The 21,339-nt window shown below is 35.5% G+C and overlaps 4 protein-coding genes across 5 annotated transcripts; 1 reads left to right on the top strand and 3 right to left on the bottom strand.

Moving 5' to 3' along the window:
- EMB2730 (Ribonuclease II/R family protein) lies at positions 1-4,918 on the bottom strand. Its single transcript, XM_078970250.1, has 14 exons — positions 4,568-4,918; positions 3,510-3,669; positions 3,305-3,418; positions 3,141-3,218; positions 2,941-3,072; positions 2,601-2,822; positions 2,111-2,293; positions 1,960-2,022; positions 1,783-1,889; positions 1,566-1,715; positions 1,341-1,500; positions 821-1,216; positions 520-744; positions 1-417 (listed from the first exon to the last, which is right to left on the bottom strand). The coding sequence occupies exons 1-14, from the start codon at positions 4,834-4,836 to the stop codon at positions 283-285; spliced, it is 2,394 nt and encodes a 797-aa protein (XP_078826376.1). The 5' UTR covers positions 4,837-4,918; the 3' UTR covers positions 1-282.
- A 4,439-nt stretch (positions 4,919-9,357) lies between these two features.
- LOC145011313 (uncharacterized) lies at positions 9,358-15,090 on the top strand. Its single transcript, XM_078970014.1, has 4 exons — positions 9,358-12,488; positions 12,570-12,827; positions 13,147-13,332; positions 13,496-15,090. The coding sequence occupies exons 1-4, from the start codon at positions 9,765-9,767 to the stop codon at positions 14,756-14,758; spliced, it is 4,431 nt and encodes a 1,476-aa protein (XP_078826140.1). The 5' UTR covers positions 9,358-9,764; the 3' UTR covers positions 14,759-15,090.
- Positions 15,091-16,050: 960 nt separating this feature from the next.
- On the bottom strand, positions 16,051-18,208 carry EMB1241 (Co-chaperone GrpE family protein). 2 transcript variants are annotated; one of them, XM_078970166.1, is made up of 3 exons: positions 17,825-18,206; positions 16,999-17,514; positions 16,051-16,480 (listed from the first exon to the last, which is right to left on the bottom strand). In XM_078970166.1, exons 1-3 carry the CDS (start codon positions 18,116-18,118, stop codon positions 16,244-16,246), a joined length of 1,047 nt encoding a protein of 348 aa, XP_078826292.1. In that variant the 5' UTR covers positions 18,119-18,206; the 3' UTR covers positions 16,051-16,243. The 2 variants fall into 2 exon arrangements, with proteins under 2 accessions (XP_078826292.1, XP_078826293.1); XM_078970167.1 differs by lacking the exon at positions 16,051-16,480 and adding an exon at positions 16,546-16,885 and having other exon boundaries at positions 17,825-18,208.
- Positions 18,209-18,459: 251 nt separating this feature from the next.
- On the bottom strand, positions 18,460-20,762 carry LOC145011069 (ABSCISIC ACID-INSENSITIVE 5-like protein 2). Its single transcript, XM_078969691.1, has 4 exons — positions 20,530-20,762; positions 19,269-20,401; positions 19,114-19,185; positions 18,460-18,851 (listed from the first exon to the last, which is right to left on the bottom strand). Exons 2-4 carry the CDS (start codon positions 20,019-20,021, stop codon positions 18,771-18,773), a joined length of 906 nt encoding a protein of 301 aa, XP_078825817.1. The 5' UTR covers positions 20,022-20,401; positions 20,530-20,762; the 3' UTR covers positions 18,460-18,770.
- Between the last annotated feature and the right edge of the window lie 577 nt (positions 20,763-21,339).

The raw sequence follows: 21,339 nt of genomic DNA, 5'->3' as shown, positions 1-21,339 counted from the left end.
TTTGCTTGTTAAACTAAATCCGATTTTATTATATGAACAAAAACATACATAGAAATTATGCTACTGCTACAGACAAATAAATATACATCAATCATGTAATATGCAAGTTGATAAACTGAGATATACATTATACCTGGGCTTCGCTTAGGTCATTTGACCTGAGATTTGTAACATGAAGTGTTTACGTGTGGAGTCAAAACTGCAAGAACAACTTGCTTAAGAACAAGTCATTATCGACTTAAGTAAATCGCATACTTATGTTGTAAAAAGATCCATCTCATCTCATGATGTGGCTCGCTGCACAACTTCCTTTAACATGATGATGTCATCACGTGGATGAGCTTCTTCAACCCTAACCTCCACCTCATCCCCAACATGCGACCCTATTGACACCCATGTAGATGCCTGAAACCCAACCTGCATAAATCATAATAATAGTATGCAACCAAATAAATTATTAGCATATTATTATTTGTGAATTGAAACAATAATACTTCATTAGATGTTTGGTTGCTTTACCTCCAAAAGCAGTAAAGTTGCATTCCGATCTTTAACAAATTTAAGGATCAAGGCACGATACTTTCTTTGTTTGGGTTGCTGTCTCAGATACTCTAGAATCCAATAGCGTAAGCTGCTACCAAACAACCTCTTTGCTATTCTAGCATTCATGTTCACAGATGCAGCCATCCCTTCCAGTTGTCCAGCTGTAAACGGAATACCATCACCTCTCAGAAACGCCTTCACCTACAAACACAAACACATTTATATTTTTATACACATAAAAAACATATATTACAAAATGTTTAAAAAATTATTTCACCTGATAATGAGCAAGAAGGTCCATATATCTACGAATGGGAGACGTAAACTGAACATAACCAGGGATCCCTAAAATCCCATGGCGTACGGCCTTTCTGTAATCCATTTCAGCAGCACGCATGATTTTGATGATAGCAGAGTTTCGGACGGGACCTTCCGGAAGATGATCAAATGCTGACGTGTCGATATTTGATTGGGGCTGGCCTCTGTAGGGTAAAGGGATCTTGTTAGAGGAACCAAATCTGGCTAAAGCTTCCCCACAAAGTATCATCATCTCAGAAACAAGTCTCATTGCGGGGTCCGTTTGGTCTTCCACATATAATCGAATCGATGGTTCTGGATCATCTGGATTTTCCACTTTTATTCTAGGTTCCAACGACCCCGTCTCGATTGCACCCTATATAATATATATCATTTATAATTTTCATAATTGTAATTGTAATAAATATATATATATATATATATATATATATATATATATATATATATATATATATTACTAGTACATACAAATGACCAACCTGTCCTCGTCGCCATTGAAGACGTAGACTTGCGGCTTCAGAAAGAGTCCTGAGTTCCAACTCTTCTTCAAGATTTAAATGAAGAAGCTCGGATGCACTCTCGTATGTTAACATATAAGTTGGTCTAATAATTGAATTATTTACTGTGTACTCTGCAATGCTGTTATCAAGTATTGTAGTAAGCTCACAAAAATATATACATATAAATGAACTGACATTCATTACCTGCCATCAGAATGCAAAACAACTGATACAGAAACAGCCCTGCAATTGTTTCCTTGTTTCAAGCTCATTCCTTCCATGGCGAGTTTCTCAGGGAACATCGGATACGTGGCAGTTGGTAAAAAAACTGATGTTCCTCTTTGTAATGCTTCTCTACAGTATAACAAACAATATCCAACATTAGAGTTTAAATCCTTTTTATGTAGACAAGTAAATGTACCTGTCGATCATGCTTCCTGGCTGAACAAAGCTAGATGCATCAGCAACATGTATCCAGACTTTGATACGCCCATCCTGTAACTTTGTTGCACTCAGTGCATCATCAAGCTGTAAATTTTTTGTCATTTCAGATACTGGTAGATTTTAATTAAACTAAAAATGATGAAAGCATCTTAACCTCATCTGCTTCGTCCACGTCTATTGCGTATACTTTCAGATGTGTCAGATCTATTCTATCGTCCTACCATCATATGCATCAATATTCACCACTTAATATCTTAGATTCATGATCATGATCATCATGTTCAACATTATAAGAAGCAATGTACCTTATCTGGATCAGGTGATTCTAGAAGAAGCTTTTCAGCAGCTGACAATATCTTATCTGGAAAATCGGTACGTATGCTGAATTTCAGGAGATCAAGATTAACATGTACTGGGAAATATCCAATATCTATGAGGAGATTTACTGCTGAAGCAGCTGTCTTTGCCAAACCCATTGCCTTCAGGATCTGATAGATGTAAACATAAAAAAACACAAGACTCAACATTGCCTTTTTTTTGTCTATGTAGCACTTAAACTTTTAAGAATTTATAGTCTTCCATGCTAATAATAAGTTGTTGGATTTTTATGTCATTTTACGTACAGGTATCGAGAGATATGTAATGATTCAATTAAACTAAAAGTCTAAAAGTACAATGCCTTAATGAGAAAAAGTAGAGTAGGTAATCATTAATAAAGTCTTTAACCCCATTAAGGGGATGTGACTGAATACTAACACAACACTGATATGAAATAAAAATATGCTAGAAAATTACCATTCCTGCAATATTCCTTTGGCTATCATCTTTACAAGCATCTATAGCAAAAGCCTCAAGAGACTCAATCCTGTGCCAAATTCTCTCATCAACTTTCCAAGAACATCTGGAAGGTTTGCCACGTGGAGGCATGGCTTTTGCAGATTTTAGTAACTCTAGAAACTCATCAAATTCCTTATCGGCTGCCTCCTTGGCAACCAATCTACGCCTAATTTCTTCTACCTACATTTTTTACCCAATCAAATTCAGTTTCAATCACTCAATATAATTAAACAGACATCAGAAGATATAACAATAACATTATATAGTATATACAATGGGAATTGATCAGAAGGCATACCTGAGCAGTTGTCCGAGGACCATAAACAGAAGAAGGACCTCTACTGTCAAGCACAGTGAAATAAATTTCATCTCTTGATAGTAACAGATGTGCACAATAGCTCTCAACAGGTGCAGCACTGCCAAAAATCATCTGTAAGAATGTTGAATGGTCAACAAAGAGACTTTGAAAGTCAAACATCACATTCTAAGCACACATACCTCAGCCAATTCTTCAACTGTTACCGACTTGTTTGTTTCAAGAAGCTCAATCCATGCAAATTCAAGAAGTGCAGGATCCTGCAACAAATTACATAATATCCATAAGTCATAGGGGCGTACATCATAGTCGTTGTATACTTGTATTAAATTCAGCAAGAACCAACCAAGTTATTCTGAGCTCTCTGATTAAAGTCTGATATCTCTGTGGTGTTGAAATTATCAACACCTGGAACTATATAAGTGATCTGTTGTGGTTTAATGGAAGTTGTAACACCATTCTGCATGTTATAAACCAGAAAACAAGTCTTAACTCTTAACACCTAATATTCAACATGTTGCAGTAACTGTTTTGTCTGTTTCTATAAAGACCTGATCAGAAACTATCCAGTTCTTCCTTCCATCAGGTTTCTGAGTTACTGCAAGCAATATCCTTTCAGAATCTTTCTTAAACTCTAGCAGCAGTCCTTTCTGCAGTACTTGCTTCCGCAATTTATCATCAACAAGCTCTTTACTGCTTGTTAATATTGATCTGAAAAGTGATTGGATAATGCACATGATAGATCAACATGTATTTAAGTCAATTTCAGTAATGTAAACTCCCAGGTGACTATCTAGGGATTTCACAAATCACAAGGTAGAAATGATCACCATGCTAAATGAAGTTTGTGGATACGAAAAGGTATTTTGACTTGAAGGCATGGACATGAACCAAAAAAGTTTGCTCCATGCCTATCAAAGCCACACAAATTATATACATTAATCTAACTATAGCATTTTGTAAATTGCATGGCAATAGTGGACATGGTACATTAATCATATGCTTGATCAACTTACTTTAGATAATACTGACAATTGATATGACTGGATTGCTAATCTAGACATTAGCAGCAAAAATGCTACTGATGGTTTGATGTGGGAAATGGTTAAGATGTTTTCCAAGTTCTAACTTGACAACAAGGATGAAAATTGGTCTGGTACCTTGGCAGCAAGATAGATTGAAAACAAAAAAAAGAAAAAAAAAAAAAAAAAAAAAACATTTTTGGAAGATGTCTCTTTCATGGCTCAATGATGGGGATGATGAAATATATATTTGTGATTGGTGAACGATATGATACCTTTTTTTTATATATGTTTACTTATTATCTTTAATACTAGCATTGTCTATACATTTGGAAAATGGCATGGTATGGCTCATGCTCCGCGCACAGTCATTGCTATGGATCAAAGCACAAAACGATTTAGCTAACCTATAGGTTTTGAGAATGAAGAAGAAAATGTCATCAATTATAGGGGAAAGGAGGAGTAGGCAAGTAAATCATATATGGCAACAATTTGCAAGACATGTGACTACTAGGTATGCATCATACCAAAACACACTCAATTGAAGACAAATTGAAATTCATAATGATATAAGAGAGGAGATGTACTTGTTACTGGCACGAACTGTCCTCCGCCGGCGTAAGGCTTCAAACTCTTCAAGCACGGTATCTACGAAACTTTGGGCGCAATAGCTTCTACTGCGACCGCCTTTTATGTTATGACACCCGAACACTATCGGCTTACAAATTGAAAAACGAGAGAATTGCATATACTGAAAAGCTCGAGTTTGGTGGTATCGGAACGCTACCAATGGCAGGGGCGATGGCGAAGAGGAGGATATGAGAAGTGAAATTGAATTCACCGTTCGGACCACCATGTTTGAGCATGGAAGGTTGACAACGAGGAGCAGAGCCTGGAGTGTTGGTTCCGGTTTTCGTCTTGTTGATAAAGCTTGAATGGGTATGGGGCAAACCGGAAAGAGCCGAAGGAGCGAGTCGGACCTTTCAGCAACGTCCGAAAATAAACCCGACGACGGACCGGGTCGCAGGTTGGATTATTATTTGTCGTCTATTCTTATTATAATAAAAGAAGAGTAGTTTTTAATCTATTCTATTCTTATTCTAATAAAAGAGTAGTTTTTAATCTCTTGATGTGTATTAGCATATTAAATTTCATAATTAATATAAATTTTATTTTTCTTTTGTCATGTTTCACCTTATTATGTCTTATAATTAATGCATACCATTTGATAACATATTAATTTTTTATTTCAAATTTCAAATTTCTCATTCTAATTATATTAAATTAACAACATTAAAATAAAAATCAAAATAAAATTAATACAAATTATAAAATGATATAATTTTACATATTTATTTAAACCAATGATTATAATTTTATATAATTAAAAAAACCTTTTAATTAATAATTTATTTAAAATAAGTTATTAATAGTTTTAAATTTAACTATTAAAGTTTAATTAATTTTATAATCGTATTCCCACATGTTATAAACTAGTTTTTATATTTACATCTACCGTAATTTTTTTTTTCTAAATGATAGTAATTATATATTCTTTCATAATTTATAATAATTTAATACGAAGGAAAGCATGGTTACCAATTTTTATTTATATATAATTGTCAAGTTGAAGGTTTAGGACATAATATTTTATTAGAAATTTGATATAATATTGCACTTTAACATAAAGTAGTGTTGTAGTTTTTTTTTTTACTTAAATATTGTTAGATAAAAATAAATTGTTTTATAATCTTGTTTATTGTTGTTTGATAAAGTCAATAAATGTAATTTATTATAGCTCATAAGATAGTTTTTTTTAATAATTATTATATATTAGATTAATTTTAAGTTAGGAACACTAATCTTTTCTTATTGGTCTAAAAATATTTTAATTTTTTTATTTATTTAAGTTACTGTATTGGTTGATTCCACCACCGCCAACCTTCTGACACTATTAGGATACGTGACTTCCATATTTCCCTCACCGCCTCACCTACCACTCCTGTTATGCCAAAATTCCACTGCTTACTTCTCTCCATCTTTTACGACTTCTCTCCCAAAAGGTATTTGTTCCATCATCTTAGTAGACAACCTTCTTTCTTCCACTGCTATCCTTCCCTCTTTCAACTTCCCAGTCATTCTTATCCACCACTTCTTCAATGTATACCTAAGCCTACACCGCCATCGCCAAGAATTCCCTTTCGTCTGCCACTGCCGACCGTTGGAATCGATGAAACGCAGGACCACATACCCCGACAATCGAACCTTTAATTACTCACCCCATCTGCACATCGATTTCATTCTTCTGTTTTTTTTATTGTTCTTCGATTATGACCAAATCCTATCGGCGGTGATTCCCTCTTCCATAGTCGACGCCAACAACTTGCTCCTCCATATTTGACGCCGAAGATTCCCTCTTACCCTGCAGACGTTGTCAGTTTCCTATTGAAGACGATGATTTGTTATGGGTTCATCCACTGGAGATTTCGAGTGACGAATTTGAATAAATATGTTTCTACTTTCTTCATATTTCGTCACACATTTATTATTTATTTTAATCAGTAACCTGATTGTTGTATATATTTTGATTTAATTTATGTGTATGTTCTTTAATTTATAGGTTTGTGTGTAGGATGTCATCTGCATGCAGTCATCGCTTTGCCTCGTCGCCATTTCAGGTCTCCCTAGGTCTATGAAGCCCATGTTTCTTTTAACTACACATGAAGATGTTAAGAATTCCTAATCTAATCTACTTATTTTCATGTGCTGATTGTGTGTTATGATTTTTTATTTTTATTGATTTTTGTTTGGTTGTTCAATCTCATATTGTGAAGACCTATAATCTAATGTACAACAAATGCTTTGAATTCATAATTAACTTATTGTTTACATAACTATTACTAAGAATGTGGAAGAAGTTATTAACACTTATGGTACTATTTATTTATTGGTTAGCTGTTATCATGCCTAGATGTAGACTACTATGTGTAAATGGTTTTATTAACATTGTTTATGTTGACTCTCATCATGTGCCTTTTAATATTCTCTTAAAAATGGTAAATTGGTTTTCGTTAGTGGTACAATACAACCAACTTGTATAGCTTGCCTGCTTTCCACTTGCTTTTTGGTAATCAAATAAGAAATAATGAGGTTTAATGGTGGCAGGTGGAGGGATAAAGGAGAAGCAAGAGATTATTGATTTTACATAGGAACATACTATAGCAACAACAGTTGTGGTCATTGTTATGCGAAACTACGCCATCACTACAATAGAGCATGTTGACAAAGTCAATGTTTGTTATTTACACTGGTAATACATCAAACTTACATAATTTCATATCTTTTGACTTCAAGTTTTGATTAGTTTGAATTTGTATTCTTGCATTTTCCAATGTGGGTTGGCATTCTGTTATGGGAGATGGAGTTGGGATTAGTTTTCTGGTTGTGTGTGTATTGTGATAAACATGTAATTGATTATCTCATTAGGGTAATCAATGATCGAGTCTATTTTTTTTTATCACAATTGAATAATTTTCGTTATTTTACCTTTCATTTAGTGATGATTCTTTATTTGTTTTTCTTTTTAAAGTATAACATCCATAAAATTCGAGCCAATTTAAAACATTTTAATTCATATAAAACCATTCAATTATTACAATTTGTTTCAAAATAGTTTAAACATCAGAGTTTTCCCAGAAACATAAATAAATCATGAGGAGTTGTATAATCACGCCTTCGCCTTGTCGCGATCCCCTGATGTACCTGAAACAATAAACTGAAATTGTAAGCCCGAGGCTTAGTGAGTCCCCCAAAATACCAATCTCATATAAACATCATCATATCGTATTAACAAATACAGAACAACCATGCATCTCGAGTCTACAGTGTGGCTGGTCTGCCCGCACCGGATCTTTAGTCCACCTGGTTAAGGGAGTAAATGAGACGAGACAACTCACGAGAAACTCGAGCCCGACTCGGAAAATACTCGAATTCGAATCGACTTTAATCAAATCGAGCTCGAGCTCGAGCTACTCGAGTACCTTATTGAGCCGAGTTCGAGTAGTAAATCATCCGACTCAGTAGGCTCGCGAGCTTAATTGAGTATTTATAAAATTAAATTTTTACCCTTTATATGCTTTTAAATTATTAAATATTTCAACACTTTTAGCTTTTATACGCCAATTAGGGAGTATGGAATTAAGTTGCACTTCAAAACTTTTCAAAATGTTTCTTTTTTCGTGTTTTGGGTGTATGAAAAATGCAATCACGTATATGGTTGGTGCTATATTGATATTAGTTGGATTATTGTGAATTTTTTGTTATTTTGAAGAAAGTAAAAGCATGTGAAATGTTTTTAATTCGAGACGATTTAAATTGGAAGAAGTGAGATACGGGCCAGATTAGAGAGGAACCAGAAGAAAACGGAAGAAGAAGATGTTGCGTAGAGACCCAAGAAATTGGAAGAATAGAAAGAAAAAAAAGTTTTTGGATCAAAGCGAAGCAATGACGGTGAATATGAGGTTATCAACGATTTGAGGTGGTGATGGAGTATCTGTTGTCCGTACCTTGATTGACAACAGAACGGGAGTTGGGAGCAGGAAACAATACGTACTAAACATGAGACAACTGTAAAACATATAGTATTAAATATGAGAGGGTTAAAAAAAAGTAAAAAAAAATTAATGATGGTCTAATAGAAACCATTTCATGTGCATAAGGGATCTTAGAATTAATAGTATTATAAATTATATATTTAAATGTCCATTTGTATTATTTTACATTTACATTTTAGTTTATCAGCTATTTTTTATTAATATTATTATTTATAAAATAGTATCAGCTGCTAGTTAGTTTTTCTAACTGAAAAAGAATATATATGTTTATATTTTTAGTGTTAACACCATAATTCCAGTTTTAATGGAAAAAATAATCTTAAAGCATTGAGTGTCTTTTTTTTCATTGACTATAATTGTTAATTTAAAGTTTAGTGTATAGAAAAGTATCAAAAAAAATAAACGGAATATAATTTTTTCTTGAAATTAACCATTAATTTTATTAAAGAATATCCATAAGTTTTGGGATATTTAATATCTGTTTGATTCTAATTTTCTACATCTTCAATAATCCGATTTAATAGACAATTTTTACTCCAATTAGTTTCATTACTGTTTATTAAGACAAAAATAAATATGCAAAAAACAAATTTTCGATTAGTTTATTTTACAATATTCTCAAAGTATTTTTATTAGTTTGTTATTGTATTAAAATATATTTTTCGCACTAAAAACTAAATGAAAATACTGTTGCTTTTATTGCAATTTACAGGAGTAAGATTGGTAATGTCTTTGTTGAAAAAGACGGTGTTTAAAAATTAAACTGGCCAATGGGTAATGGTCATGGCGTTTGGGAAAGTGTTCTTCCAAATTGTCCTTTTTACCAGCACCGCCCCACGAACCTCCATGACCTTTCCAATTCAACACTGATATGATTTGCCCTGCTGCCTTGCCTAGCTGTGAATTCATTCCCAAAAAGAAGAAAGTGAACTCCGACACAACTTCTTTCTTCGTGCTTCTTTTAGAAACTTAATTCTTCTTGCACACGGTTTTGGTTCTTCAGAAAATATTGATCCCCATCTTTCCGATCGTTTCCCAACTTCGTTTTTCACTAAAAGTGAATCCCGACACAGGGATCTAAATACTATCTTTCACTTTATAGGCACTAATCCTTTGATCATCGTGTTTTGTTGTTGCTCTACTGATTGATCTATTATTACCAATCTTGTTCATGAGCAGATCATATAAAGTTGAAATGGGGCCTGAATTGTTCAAAAAGTATGCTAGCAGTTCAATGAAAATTTTCTACAGATCACTTCTTAGGCATCCGTTTCTTGTGGGTATGGTTTTTATTTTGATTTGGATGCACCGGTTGTTTCCTTCATTCTTTTCGTTTCTGTTATCTTCTTCTCCTGTTATCGTGTCTACCGCTGTTTTGCTTGGAACTCTGTTAAGTTTTGGTCAGCCAAACATACCAGAAATCGAAAAGGAACCCAAATCTGAACAATATGAGATTCAGAAATTGGAAAGTAAGGTTATGAGTCAAACTGAAACTGTCGAGAGAGATGGAAACTTTGCTTCAGAGGCAACTAACATCAGTAGAATTGAAGTCGGAGAGAAGTCATTTGAGGTGTTTAATTCAGTTAACGACGATAATTCTTGTGTAGAAGTCAATAAACCTCTTTATTTGGTTGATGATGGTGAGTTTGTGACTGAGGAAAATTGCGAAAATTCCCAATTTGAGGAAGACCAGTTAGTAGACGAAGCAAAGAACGAAATAGATGAAGTGAAGGTTGTTCTGGGAAGTCATTATTCTCCGCTTAAGCAGTCAGAGGATGAACATATCGTGTTGGAAAGTGATGATAAATTATGGGAGGGTTCTGCTGATCCTTTGAATTCTGATCCTGCTTTGCTGTGGAAGCGTGTAGAAGGAGACGGCTATGATGAAGATGAAGATGATGATGATGATGATGATGATGATGATGAAGGTGATGATGATGATGATGATGATGACGACGACTCAGGATCTGATCTTGCAGAGAGTTCATCACCAGATGCATCAATGGCTGATATCATTCCGATGCTTGATGAGCTTCATCCACTTCTTTCTGAAGAACAAGAAATCCGTCAAGAGCATAATGATGATGAAGATGGAATGATAAACCATGAAGATTCAGAACATTCCCTTGAGTCGAGTGAAAGTAGCAGCGAGTCTAATGATGAAGATGTTAATGAAGACCATAAAGATGAACAAGTTGGAGAAGAAGATGAAGATGATGAAGAAGAAGAAGAAGATAAAGAATCTAAACACACTGACAAAGAAGATGAACCCAGATCCGCGATTACATGGACAGAAGATGACCAAAAGAATCTCATGAATCTTGGAACATCAGAAATGGAAAGAAACCGGCGTTTGGAGAATCTCATTGCCAGAAGAAGGGCACGGAAAACCATGAGAATGCAAGCTGAAAATAATTTGATAGATTTAGAAAGTGCTGATCTTCCATGGAGTATTCCTCCAATTTCAACTACAAGAAGCAATCCTTTTGATTACGATTCCCAAGATAACATTCCAGGGTCTGCACCTTCTGTTTTGTTGAAAAGAAGGAATCCATTTGATCTTCCATATGATCCGAATGAAGAGAAACCTGATCTTGTGGGGGACACTTTCCAGCAAGAATTTGCAGGTTTTCAACCAAAGGAGCCGTTTTTTCGTAGGCATGAAAGTTTCAATGTGGGTCCCTCGAATTTTGGGGCATTGAGAAGTGAAAGGCAGGAAACTAAGCTAAGACCTTACTTTGTACCTGAGCGTACTTTTCAGAGACAATTCAGTGGGATTAGTGACTCTAAGGTCAGCTCTGTACCTGATACTGAATCTGTATCTTCAGCTGGTGATCTTGAAAACAAGGATCATGAAGATGAACAATCTCTAGAACAAGAACTGGTTTCTGAAAAAGATCAAGAACATGAACATGAAGAGTTGATTTCTGAAAGCCATGAAAGACCTTACTTTGTACCTGAACATGTTGCTTCATTAGCCTATGAAAGACAATTAAGTGGAGTTAGTGACTCCAAGTTGAGCTCTATACCTGATACAGAATCGGTATCTTCAGCTAGTGATCTTGAAAATAAGGATCATATAGAAGATGACCACCATTCTCTAGAACCCGAACTGGTTTCTGAAAAAGATCAAGAACATGAACATGAAGAGTTGATTTCTGAAAGCCATGAAAGACCTTACTTTGTACCTGAACATGTTGCTTCATTAGCCTATGAAAGACAATCAAGTGGAGTTAGTGACTCCAAGTTGAGCTCTATATCTGATACAGACTCTGTTTCTTCAGCTGATGATCTTGAAAATAAGGACCATATTGACCTTTCTCAAGAACCAGAACTTATTTCTTTTGAAGATGATATCGATGGTAATGTGGAATCTGTTCAAGTGACAGAAGGAGATGAAAGACTTCATGAAGACGAAATAAGTGTTGGGAATGTGATGAATCAAGAAGAAGTAGTGAATGTGGTCTCGATTATGGCAGAAGCAGTTCATAGTAGCAGGGCATCAAGTCTGTCATCATCTGATGAAGTGAGTGAACAGGTATATAATGAGAAAGACGGTGATGAGGTGGCATCATCAGTTTCAGAAACAAGTTCTTATTTTGAAGAACATGGCAGCTTAATAGAAAGGTCTGAGATTGATGTCACGAGTTTATCAGTGGAAGAGAGTCACCCAAAAGAACCTGTATATGATACGAGTCCTCGATCTGTTACAAGGAATCTCTCATCTTCCTCAATTTCTAATGATCTGCAAGCAATTTCTGAGAGACACGCGTCTTTTTCTGGTCAAGATTCTCAAGAAACTGCTCCAAAAACTGAGACGGATTGCCATGGTAATGATGTAGAGTTGATAGATTCATCAGCAGCAGATGAAGTTGGATCAAGGAGCATAACAAATGTAAGGGAATTCAATATCCAAACACATGGTATGTTATGATTTTATCAGAATACTGATGATGTTAATACTTTGACTGTTCAGCGTGATCTTAATGACTTGGAACTAAACTTGGAGCCCTCTGTGGTGGATGATCATCTGCATAAAGACGAAAGCTTTCAGCACACTGATGATCAACATCAATCATCGAGTTCTGCAGATGTTCTATTGGACATGGATGCATCTCATCAGCCAGAACAGGTGGAAGTTTCCTCATCAAATTTTAATGAAAAGTCCCATGAAAACACTCAACAGGAAGAAGTTATATCTCAACCAGAGGAGGATGATCCTGAAGAACTGCAGGTAACAATATATAAGAATGTCCTTTTTTATCCTTTTATACAATCTATTAGTTTATCACTTTATTGAAATAAAGAAATTATCAAAATTTACCAAACACTCAAACAACTGATTATCAAATTATTATAATCTTGAACAATAGAAGCACGATTAATATCCATTTGATGTTGCTATCATAGAAGTTGTTATTTAATAGCTTACAAGTTTTGTTGCTAGACAAAGTTCTAATAGGAAACAGTAATCCAGGAATATCAATATAGTAACAATGTAACATGGCCAGAAAAAATTCTACTTCAGCTCCCCTGATCTTTCTAAATGACAGGTTCAAGAACCTAAACAAGGTGAAGTCACCTCATCAAATGGTGAAACATATGGAAACCCTAACCCTACCCATCACCAATTCGTATCTGAAGAAGAAGAAGAAGCTATACCACAACCACAGGAAGAAGTCCCCTTGTTAGACACAACTGCAAACAAGCAATCAGAAGAGAATACTGAATTAGTGCAGGTAAGATTTTGAGACTCCAAATTTATTGAATAACATTTTCAGTTTGTTCTTTTTTTTTTTTTTTTTTTTTTTTTTTTTTAAAAAAAACGATACATGCATCATGGTATCTTTTGTCATTGGATGAATATGAGACTGACAATCGTAAGAATAACTTTCTTTCCAGGTGCAAATCACTAGCAACAACTTGGACAATTTGCAGATAGAAGAACCACAGAATGACATTTCACGAAGCATTGATTCTGTATTGAATGCTAAATTTGATGTGGTTGAAACTGAAGAACCAGGAAAGCGAGTGGATCCCGATGTGCCTGATAACATTGAGGATGTAGATGAGATTCATGAGATGGATGAAACTTTTCTTGTGGAACTGGATGCTGTAGGCGATTTCAGTGTCAACAATGATTTAGTATCAACTTCAAATGAGATGAAACATGATCCACATGCCTTTGAGACTAAGCTTTCTGCAGATGAAGATTCTTATTCCAAGGACCTAGGATCAGTCTTGAATGTGATGGAACAGCCCGCACATGCTTTGGAGCATGATCTTGAAACTAAGCATTCTGGAGATGAACATTCTTATCCCAAGGATCAAGAATCAAGTTTGAATGAGAAGAAAGAGGACTCACATGATCTTGAGACCAAGTGTTCTGCAGATGAAGATTCTTATTCCAAGGATTTAGGATTGGAACAGAACCCACATTCCTTGGAACGTGATCTTGAAACTAATAAACATTCTGAAGATTTAGGAGCAACTTTGGATGAGATGAAACAGAACCCACATGATCTTGAAACCAAGCTTTCTGGAGATGAAGTGTTGGGATCCACTTTAAAGGAGATGAAACAGGACCCAGATGCCTCTGAGCATGATATTGAAACCAAACATTCTGGAGATGAGGATTCTTACTCCAAGGATCTGGGATTAAGTTTGGATGATCTTGAAACCAAGCTTTCTGAAGATGAAGAATCTTACTCAGAGGCTATAGGATCAACTTTGAATGAGATGAGAGTACAGAAGCCAGAGGCCTCGGGGCATGCTCTTGAAACTTTCTATTCTGTAGATGAATACGCTTTCTCCAAGTTTGTTGAATCTGCTTTGAATGAGATGAAACAGGAACCACAGGCCTTGGAACATGTTCTTGAAACCAACCCTTCTGCTGATGAAGATCTTTACCCCATTAATCTTTCCAAGACAAAACTTAATATGGATGAAGAACAAGTACTGGAGTCCCAGAATGAGAAGGAAAGTAGCAACATCGAGGTTGCAGGTGCTTCTGAAGCTGAAGCATTCAAGACAAAGTTGACCAACAACAATACCAATGAATTATTGGCATTGCCCAAAGAAACCGAGTCTAATTTTGCTAGTGCCTCAATGGTTAACCATGGAACAGAGAATGCATCAAGCACAAGTAATACGGATAAAGAATGAGAAGGAATGCAGCAGTTTATATATAAATATGGTTTGGGGTTTTGATTGGAGATGATGTACTAAGCTACTCTATATTAGTTTCAGTTTTGCTCAGTGAGGCTTTCTGCAGTTGGGTTTTGAAATTATGGATTTTTTGGTGGAAAATTTTGTGTTCTTTTGAGTGTTTGTTCAGGGGTGTTTTTGGTCTGATGTATTCATTTTTGGTTGACTTGTAAAGTTTGCTTGATTAAGGTTAGGGGTGGTTTCGGGGGTCTATGGACCATTGGTGTGTCTCTTGTATTGCGAGTGTAAAGTTATGTAGTTGAAAGATTTATATACCTTGGCTTGTGTTTTCTCCTTTTTGCCTTTTTTTTGTTATCTTGCATGAATGAGGTAATGTCATGAAATGAAGACGAGTTATTACCAATTTATTCTTTGGGTCCCTAAAGTTTTAAAAATGACACCATGACAATTAAACAGTGAATTTTGGCTTTATTAAACTATCTAGATCAACAATTGTTTGTTTTGCCAGTTGCATAACATACATGACATATATGTGTCATCCTATGTGTGAGAATGTGAAGTTGAGAATGTCTGACAACCCTTTTAGCACTCTCTTAAAGACCATTAAAAGATGCCACAAGAGTGGAGGGGTTTAATACTGTGATTCTTTATAATAATAAATGTGATGCCCAAAGTTGGTGCAACTATCGAGATCTAAAGTTTTTTAGCCATGCGATGAAACCATGGGAGAGAGTGCTTATGGATAGGTTGCAACGTCAAACAACCTGTGTGACTTCCTAAGTAGAAATAAGACTTATAAGGGTCGAAGTTGAATGCTAGGTAGGATGTTTAGAAGTCGACCTTAGATTAAAAAGGGTCACATTTTAATGCATATTTACAGAATATGGTGCAAATTCGATGGGGAGCAAAAGGGGGCCAAAATAAATGGGGAACAAAAGGGTGCTAGAAGTCTGTATTAGGGAAGAACTTCTACACCAAAATAAGAGTTTCAAGTACTCAATGTTTGTGATCCATAAGAAAAGGGATGTAAAGCACGAAGTTACCACCTCATAAAACCAATTAGTAATAAATTTTGTAGCATAGTATATGCCATGTTACCCATGTATGTTGGCAATCTGCGAAACAGCCAATTCAGTATAGATGGTGTTATAAAACCAAGATTTGTTGCTTAGTAGCAATAGCAACAATCTTTGAACTCTAGTGACCTAAAAAGCAAATTAGTAATAAATTGGTTGTCATTCCATGACATAAGTCATAAACCCTACAGTATAACAGTAATAGACAAGAAGTCAAGAACCAAGGAACATGGAACCAAAAATATGTCAAAAGTATAACAGAAAAGCATTATAATGACAGTTGTTTGCAAAAAGACTGATTTCAATCCCTAACTACAGGAGGCAAAGGCACGACACACCCCTCCTGCAAAGTAAAACAATGGGTTCAGGTTCACTAACTGAATTTATATAATAACTCTCTTATCATTCATTCTTCCTGAGCTGCAGATGATTCTGACTGGACTTCTTCTTCTTCTTCTGGAGCTTGACCCTCAGGTTCTGATGGGCCCACTGATTCAGTGCTTCCAGGTCCTGGCCCAGCAGAAACTTTCACCATTGATGGACGCAAAAGCCTCTCACCAATTCGGAACCCTTTGCGAAATTCTTGAATTACCACACCTTCATCATATTCGGTTGACTCCTCACGCATAATTGCTTCATGCAGCTTTTACATTCAAAAAGACAAATGTCAAAACCAGTAATCTACAACCATTACAATTTCTCAACATATAGATAAAAGAGGAACTATTTCCCATTAATGAAAGAGAATTTAAATTATGTCACAAGGTATTTAGGTTTTCAATAACACAATGTCAACCCAATGAGTGACATGCCAAAATGAATGAAAGAAAATAATCAGATCAACAACAAACTTCAAGTGGCACACCAACCACACAGGAGCCAACTTTTGAGTTTTGAGTGAGTTAGCTCGAATCAATCAAGACTTGGTTTGAGCTAAAAACATGTATTTTTAGGTCTTGATAAAACCTGAATAAAGTTTTTCCATCCTTTGAAAAAGATCATCAAGTACTCGACTGAATTTCGAGCCAACTCTGGCTCTGGGATTTGCCTGCAGCCAATGATCAAGTAGGCTAATCATTTTCTTCACTTTATTTTTAGCATCATATTTATCGTTATCCAGACAACAACACTTAATGTGAAAAAAAGAAAAAGAGGAATTACCAATGGATCAAATGGTTGTCCGGTTGTTTCCACAGAAACAACACCAAGAGAGCCTAAAATCTCCACAAATTGCTTGTATATACTCTGGTAGCTGTTATTAATTTTCTCCTCTTTTTCACCCTCCACTTTTATTTGTGCTTTAGCTCTTTCAAAGTTGTCCAAAACAGCCAAAAGACTCTCAACAACTTCACCTTGAGCATTTGCTACCAATGTGACTCGTTCCCTTTCTGTCCTTTTCCTGAAATTGTCAAAATCTGCACTTATCCTAAGAACTCGATCTTTTGCAGTTGAAAGCTCATCCGATAGTGTTGCCACTTGTCTTTCTAAAACCAACTTTTCATCTTCGATTGACTTGAAATGACTTTCAATTTCAGCTATTTTTGACTCGTTATTATCTGCCAATGCCTCTTTGTATGACTGTAGTGATGCTAAAATGGATGCAGGCGATTCTTCCACTTCACTACCATCACTCTCGCTTGAGTCAACCTCTGGAGTAGTGTCTTCTGTATCCTCCGGCTATGAATACATTGGTCAGCAGGACAGGATGTTCAACAGAATCAATAAGTGAAGAAAAAACTAAACTTGATAAAGGAAATTGCAGATGATTGATTAAAACATAATATTAGCATTACACTGTTTGTGCAAATATTGAATCTGAGAATTTTCCAATTTCTTCTACATATACTAGGTTAAGTTTTGGAAATAAAAATTGGGTTTTGAAATCTGGAAAACATAATTCACAATCAAAAGCGAAGTAGTTTTGAGATTACGTGCACCAACATCGGATGCCAATTTGAATTACCAGCCTAAAACAAATTAACAGTACCTGGGATTGAAATTCTTCGGTGGCGACGCCCTTTTCATCTTCAGTCACAAGGGTTTCGTCGTGTGAAGAAGCGGAGCAGAAGAAGAAGCCAACTGGGAGACGAGATAACTTATAAGAGGGAGAGATTGAGGAGTTGGAGGACATAAGAGGAAGTTGTGTCGGCCATGACTGTCTGCTGCGTTGAAAAGATGCAGAAGAGAACTTGGAGTAGGAGGCAAAGCGATTTGGTGTTAGGGGCAGATGGAGGGTGGGTGTTCTCTGGAAGGTGGTGGTTGTGGTAGCAGCAGCGGCCATTGGAATGGAAAGGGAAGGGAAGGGAAGACGATGGTGGAGTTATGGATAGGGGGGATTGGTAATGCTTTCTTTGAGTCGCGCCCAAAAAATATTTATAAATGCCCTTATATCGTCTTAATTATTTTAGTGCATATAATTTCTCAAAATTCTTATGAAATTATTTTAATTTTTGATTCATATTTGTTTCCACACAAATAACTTATAAAAATATTGGTAGATTGGGATTTCTCTTTATTTTGGTTTTTCGGGATTTTGGTGATTTTGCAATGGATGATTGTTAAACGTCTGTTTAGTGGCTTGGAGATGAAAGAAGTCGGGATAAACAATGCTGGAAGGCTATATGAAGAAAAACTTTGAAGTGACATTGTGATTACAAAGATTCATACTTGTCTTCTTAACAATATACATAATACATACAAGGAATAGTGTTGGTGTCCTGAATCCATCACATCACATCACCCACGATCGATCGATAGATAGATACACTATTCAAACAAAACTATTAAACTAAGAAACAACACTAGTACCAAACAAACACAAGAAGCCATATATCAATCAAAACCATGTCTCCTAACAAGTAACAAAAAGTAAAAAAGTAAAAAAAGTAAAAACTGAAATGGCTCTGTCTCTCTCTATCAAGAAAGAATTGTTGCTAGAAAGGAGCCGAGCTTGTTCTTCGAAGCTGGTACTTTGGTTCTGGTGGTGGTGCGCTTGGTAAAGCATTCCCTGCCTCCTGCAAATACAAACCACATCATATCACATTAATTATCAAAATCAATCCAAGCTAACTACTCTCTAGGTGCTATGAATATCATACATGTCATCATTTTTTATCAGTTTAGTGACCCAAAACAAGATTAACTAAAGGGATTTCCCAAAACTACTCAACCTCAAGCTCAACATAGAGAATACTCTTTTGATAAACTCGCATATTTATTATTTAAGGAGAATGAAAATCTAACAAAAAGAAGACTTTGGAAAACAAGCAAGCATACCTTCTGTCTCTTAAGTCTTTCGTTTTCCTCTTCCAAGCGTGAAATCTTGTTCTCCAGTTCATGGGTGTAAGCCTGTTCAACAACCATATTATAAACAAACAAACAAATCTCTTACAACATGGGAAAAAAAAAATTAATAAAAAAAAGGTAGCTACCTGCTTTCTTGCTCGTGAGCGTGCAGCAGATTCTCTATTTTTGATCATTCTCTTTTGCCTCCGTTCAACAGTCTTCTCCATGACATCTCCAGAAGCAACTCTTTTCCTTCCAGGAGTCTGTGTATCCGATAAATTGTGCATCAAATGTGAAGGAGAAATAGCCATTTGTGTCTCAGGATACCCCATTTCTATCAATGGCAAAGATTGATGCCCATGCCCTGTCATATACACATGTTGCTGTGGGATTGGTGCAACCTGATACTGCATCCATGGTGCCTGTTGATGTCCGTGTCCCACATTTGAATCAACTCCTCCTGTAACAGAACCACCTGTATTTTTCTTTCCTGCAACAATCCCTGCTTTCACCAAAAAGTCCTCCAATGTCATCTCACCTAGCGTGGGTTGTCTCTCCCGACTACCCTTCTTCTCAGCATTATTGTTATTACTTTTACTCTTATGACCTTGTTGGATATCTTGCCATACTTCATCAACAGTTCGCTTTCTTAGCTCATGAGAAAGAGATGAAGGTTGACCTTGACCATGGTGGGTGTAATCCGCCTGCCCACCTGTCAACGTCATCATACCTTGATTTGCTTCAGCAGTCCAAACACTTTTAAGAAGCTCGTCAAGATTCATACTGCTTAAGGGTTTTCCAAGATCTCCTAATTGCTGTTGAACCTCATCTAAAGTTAGGTTATACAATGAACCTTGTCGTGCCAATCCATCTGGTTGCCCGTTTCCGTTTGATCCCATTTTCTCAGTCTCCACTCCGGATGTACCCTCTATTTACTAAACAATCGATCAAAAGTGATAAACCAAAATTAAGATGAAAACCCCTTCGTTACAATCGATGAAACAAGTGCGGATTGATAATAGCACAGTTCAATTCAAAGGAGACGCAAAGGGTGTTCTAATTCCGACCCCAACCCTCCTAAAGAAATGCAAATCGGGCACAATCATCACAAACAAAGTGTTGCAGGAGATGCAAATCAACAACAACTCACCGAAGAGGAAAAACCCTGACCATCGAAGAACAGATTTAGTTTCTTCTTCCATGCAGCATCAGCGACAACAAATCTTCAAGAACGTTCTTCGTATCAAAAGAAACCATTTTGTTCAGCAAATCAGAAAATCTAGAACACAAGTATCGATTTATAAATCGGGTTAATCCAACATAAACGAAACATATGACCACATTCTAGATTCTCGTACTGGTAGAAGAATGGGTGAATATAATATTATTAATAGTTGTATCACTAACCCCACCACCAATTGGGGAGAGAAAATTTTGATGCCAAGTTGATAGAAATTCCAAGTATATATCTGCTGACTTTGAAAATATTTATTTAATAAAACGTCGGAAAAAACAGAAATTGCACGCCCAAAGATCTGATCTTCAATCTTCAAAACGAAAAACTGCCCTCTTCTTCTTTCACTTTTCCTATTTTCGATCTTTTCCCTTCTTTTTCACGAGTCAAGAGGGGTTTGGTTGGATATGTATGCAGATAATGTAATCAAGGCAAATAAAGTTATGAATGTCAATTTCGCTATAATCAGATTTTTAACTTTTCTTACTTTTTTAACTTAATAATAATAATATATGGCTGTAAATAATTTTTTACAGTTTTATAATCGAGTAAATTACACGAATAATAAGTGTGGTTTGGGGATAATAGGGTAGTTTGTTTTTTTTTTTTTTTTTTTTAAAATTCCAAAAGAGGTCTCTTCACTCTTGGATGATGTGCTATTTTCAAAAAAATAAAAGTTTTATAAACAATGATAGAAATATGTACAAACATATTTACCTAATTTAGTGAAAAATATGAAACTTGAAGATTTGAGTTTCACTGTTTCAGTCTAAGCATTGGAAAAACTGCCTTCAAAATTTGATTCCAAAATAAACAAAAAATAAAAAATTAAAAGTTTTGAAAAACAAAAATCAGAAATAGGAACAAATGCAAATAGAGAATGAGAAAGAAAACATAAATAAGAATCAGAAGCTTTAATATTGATCAAGAAAACATAAGTAAGAATCAGAAGCATTAATATTGATCAAACATTATTTGGTATC

Source organism: Lactuca saligna, chromosome 8, assembly GCF_052625555.1.
Source record: "Lactuca saligna cultivar CGN05327 chromosome 8, ASM5262555v1, whole genome shotgun sequence".
Taxonomy (NCBI): Eukaryota; Viridiplantae; Streptophyta; class Magnoliopsida; order Asterales; family Asteraceae; genus Lactuca; species Lactuca saligna.
This window is presented reverse-complemented; position numbering and strand designations above follow the sequence as displayed.

Coding starts and splice junctions, on each gene's coding strand:
- EMB2730 (XM_078970250.1), bottom strand. CDS start 4,836: ATGGTGGTCCGAACGGTGAATTCAATTTCACTTCTCATATCCTCCTCT. Junction 2,823..2,940: donor GTCCTCGGACAACTGCTCAG/GTATGCCTTCTG, acceptor TAAAAAATGTAG/GTAGAAGAAATTAGGCGTAG. Junction 1,890..1,959: donor ACGTGGACGAAGCAGATGAG/GTTAAGATGCTT, acceptor AAAAATTTACAG/CTTGATGATGCACTGAGTGC.
- LOC145011069 (XM_078969691.1), bottom strand. CDS start 20,021: ATGGGATCAAACGGAAACGGGCAACCAGATGGATTGGCACGACAAGGT. Junction 19,186..19,268: donor GCTCACGAGCAAGAAAGCAG/GTAGCTACCTTT, acceptor GTTGTTGAACAG/GCTTACACCCATGAACTGGA. Junction 18,852..19,113: donor AAAGACTTAAGAGACAGAAG/GTATGCTTGCTT, acceptor TTGTATTTGCAG/GAGGCAGGGAATGCTTTACC.
- LOC145011313 (XM_078970014.1), top strand. CDS start 9,765: ATGAGCAGATCATATAAAGTTGAAATGGGGCCTGAATTGTTCAAAAAG. Junction 12,489..12,569: donor GATCAAGGAGCATAACAAAT/GTAAGGGAATTC, acceptor TTGACTGTTCAG/CGTGATCTTAATGACTTGGA. Junction 12,828..13,146: donor ATGATCCTGAAGAACTGCAG/GTAACAATATAT, acceptor TCTAAATGACAG/GTTCAAGAACCTAAACAAGG.
- EMB1241 (XM_078970166.1), bottom strand. CDS start 18,118: ATGGCCGCTGCTGCTACCACAACCACCACCTTCCAGAGAACACCCACC. Junction 17,515..17,824: donor CCGAAGAATTTCAATCCCAG/GTACTGTTAATT, acceptor ATGTATTCATAG/CCGGAGGATACAGAAGACAC. Junction 16,481..16,998: donor GACAACCATTTGATCCATTG/GTAATTCCTCTT, acceptor TGAATGTAAAAG/CTGCATGAAGCAATTATGCG.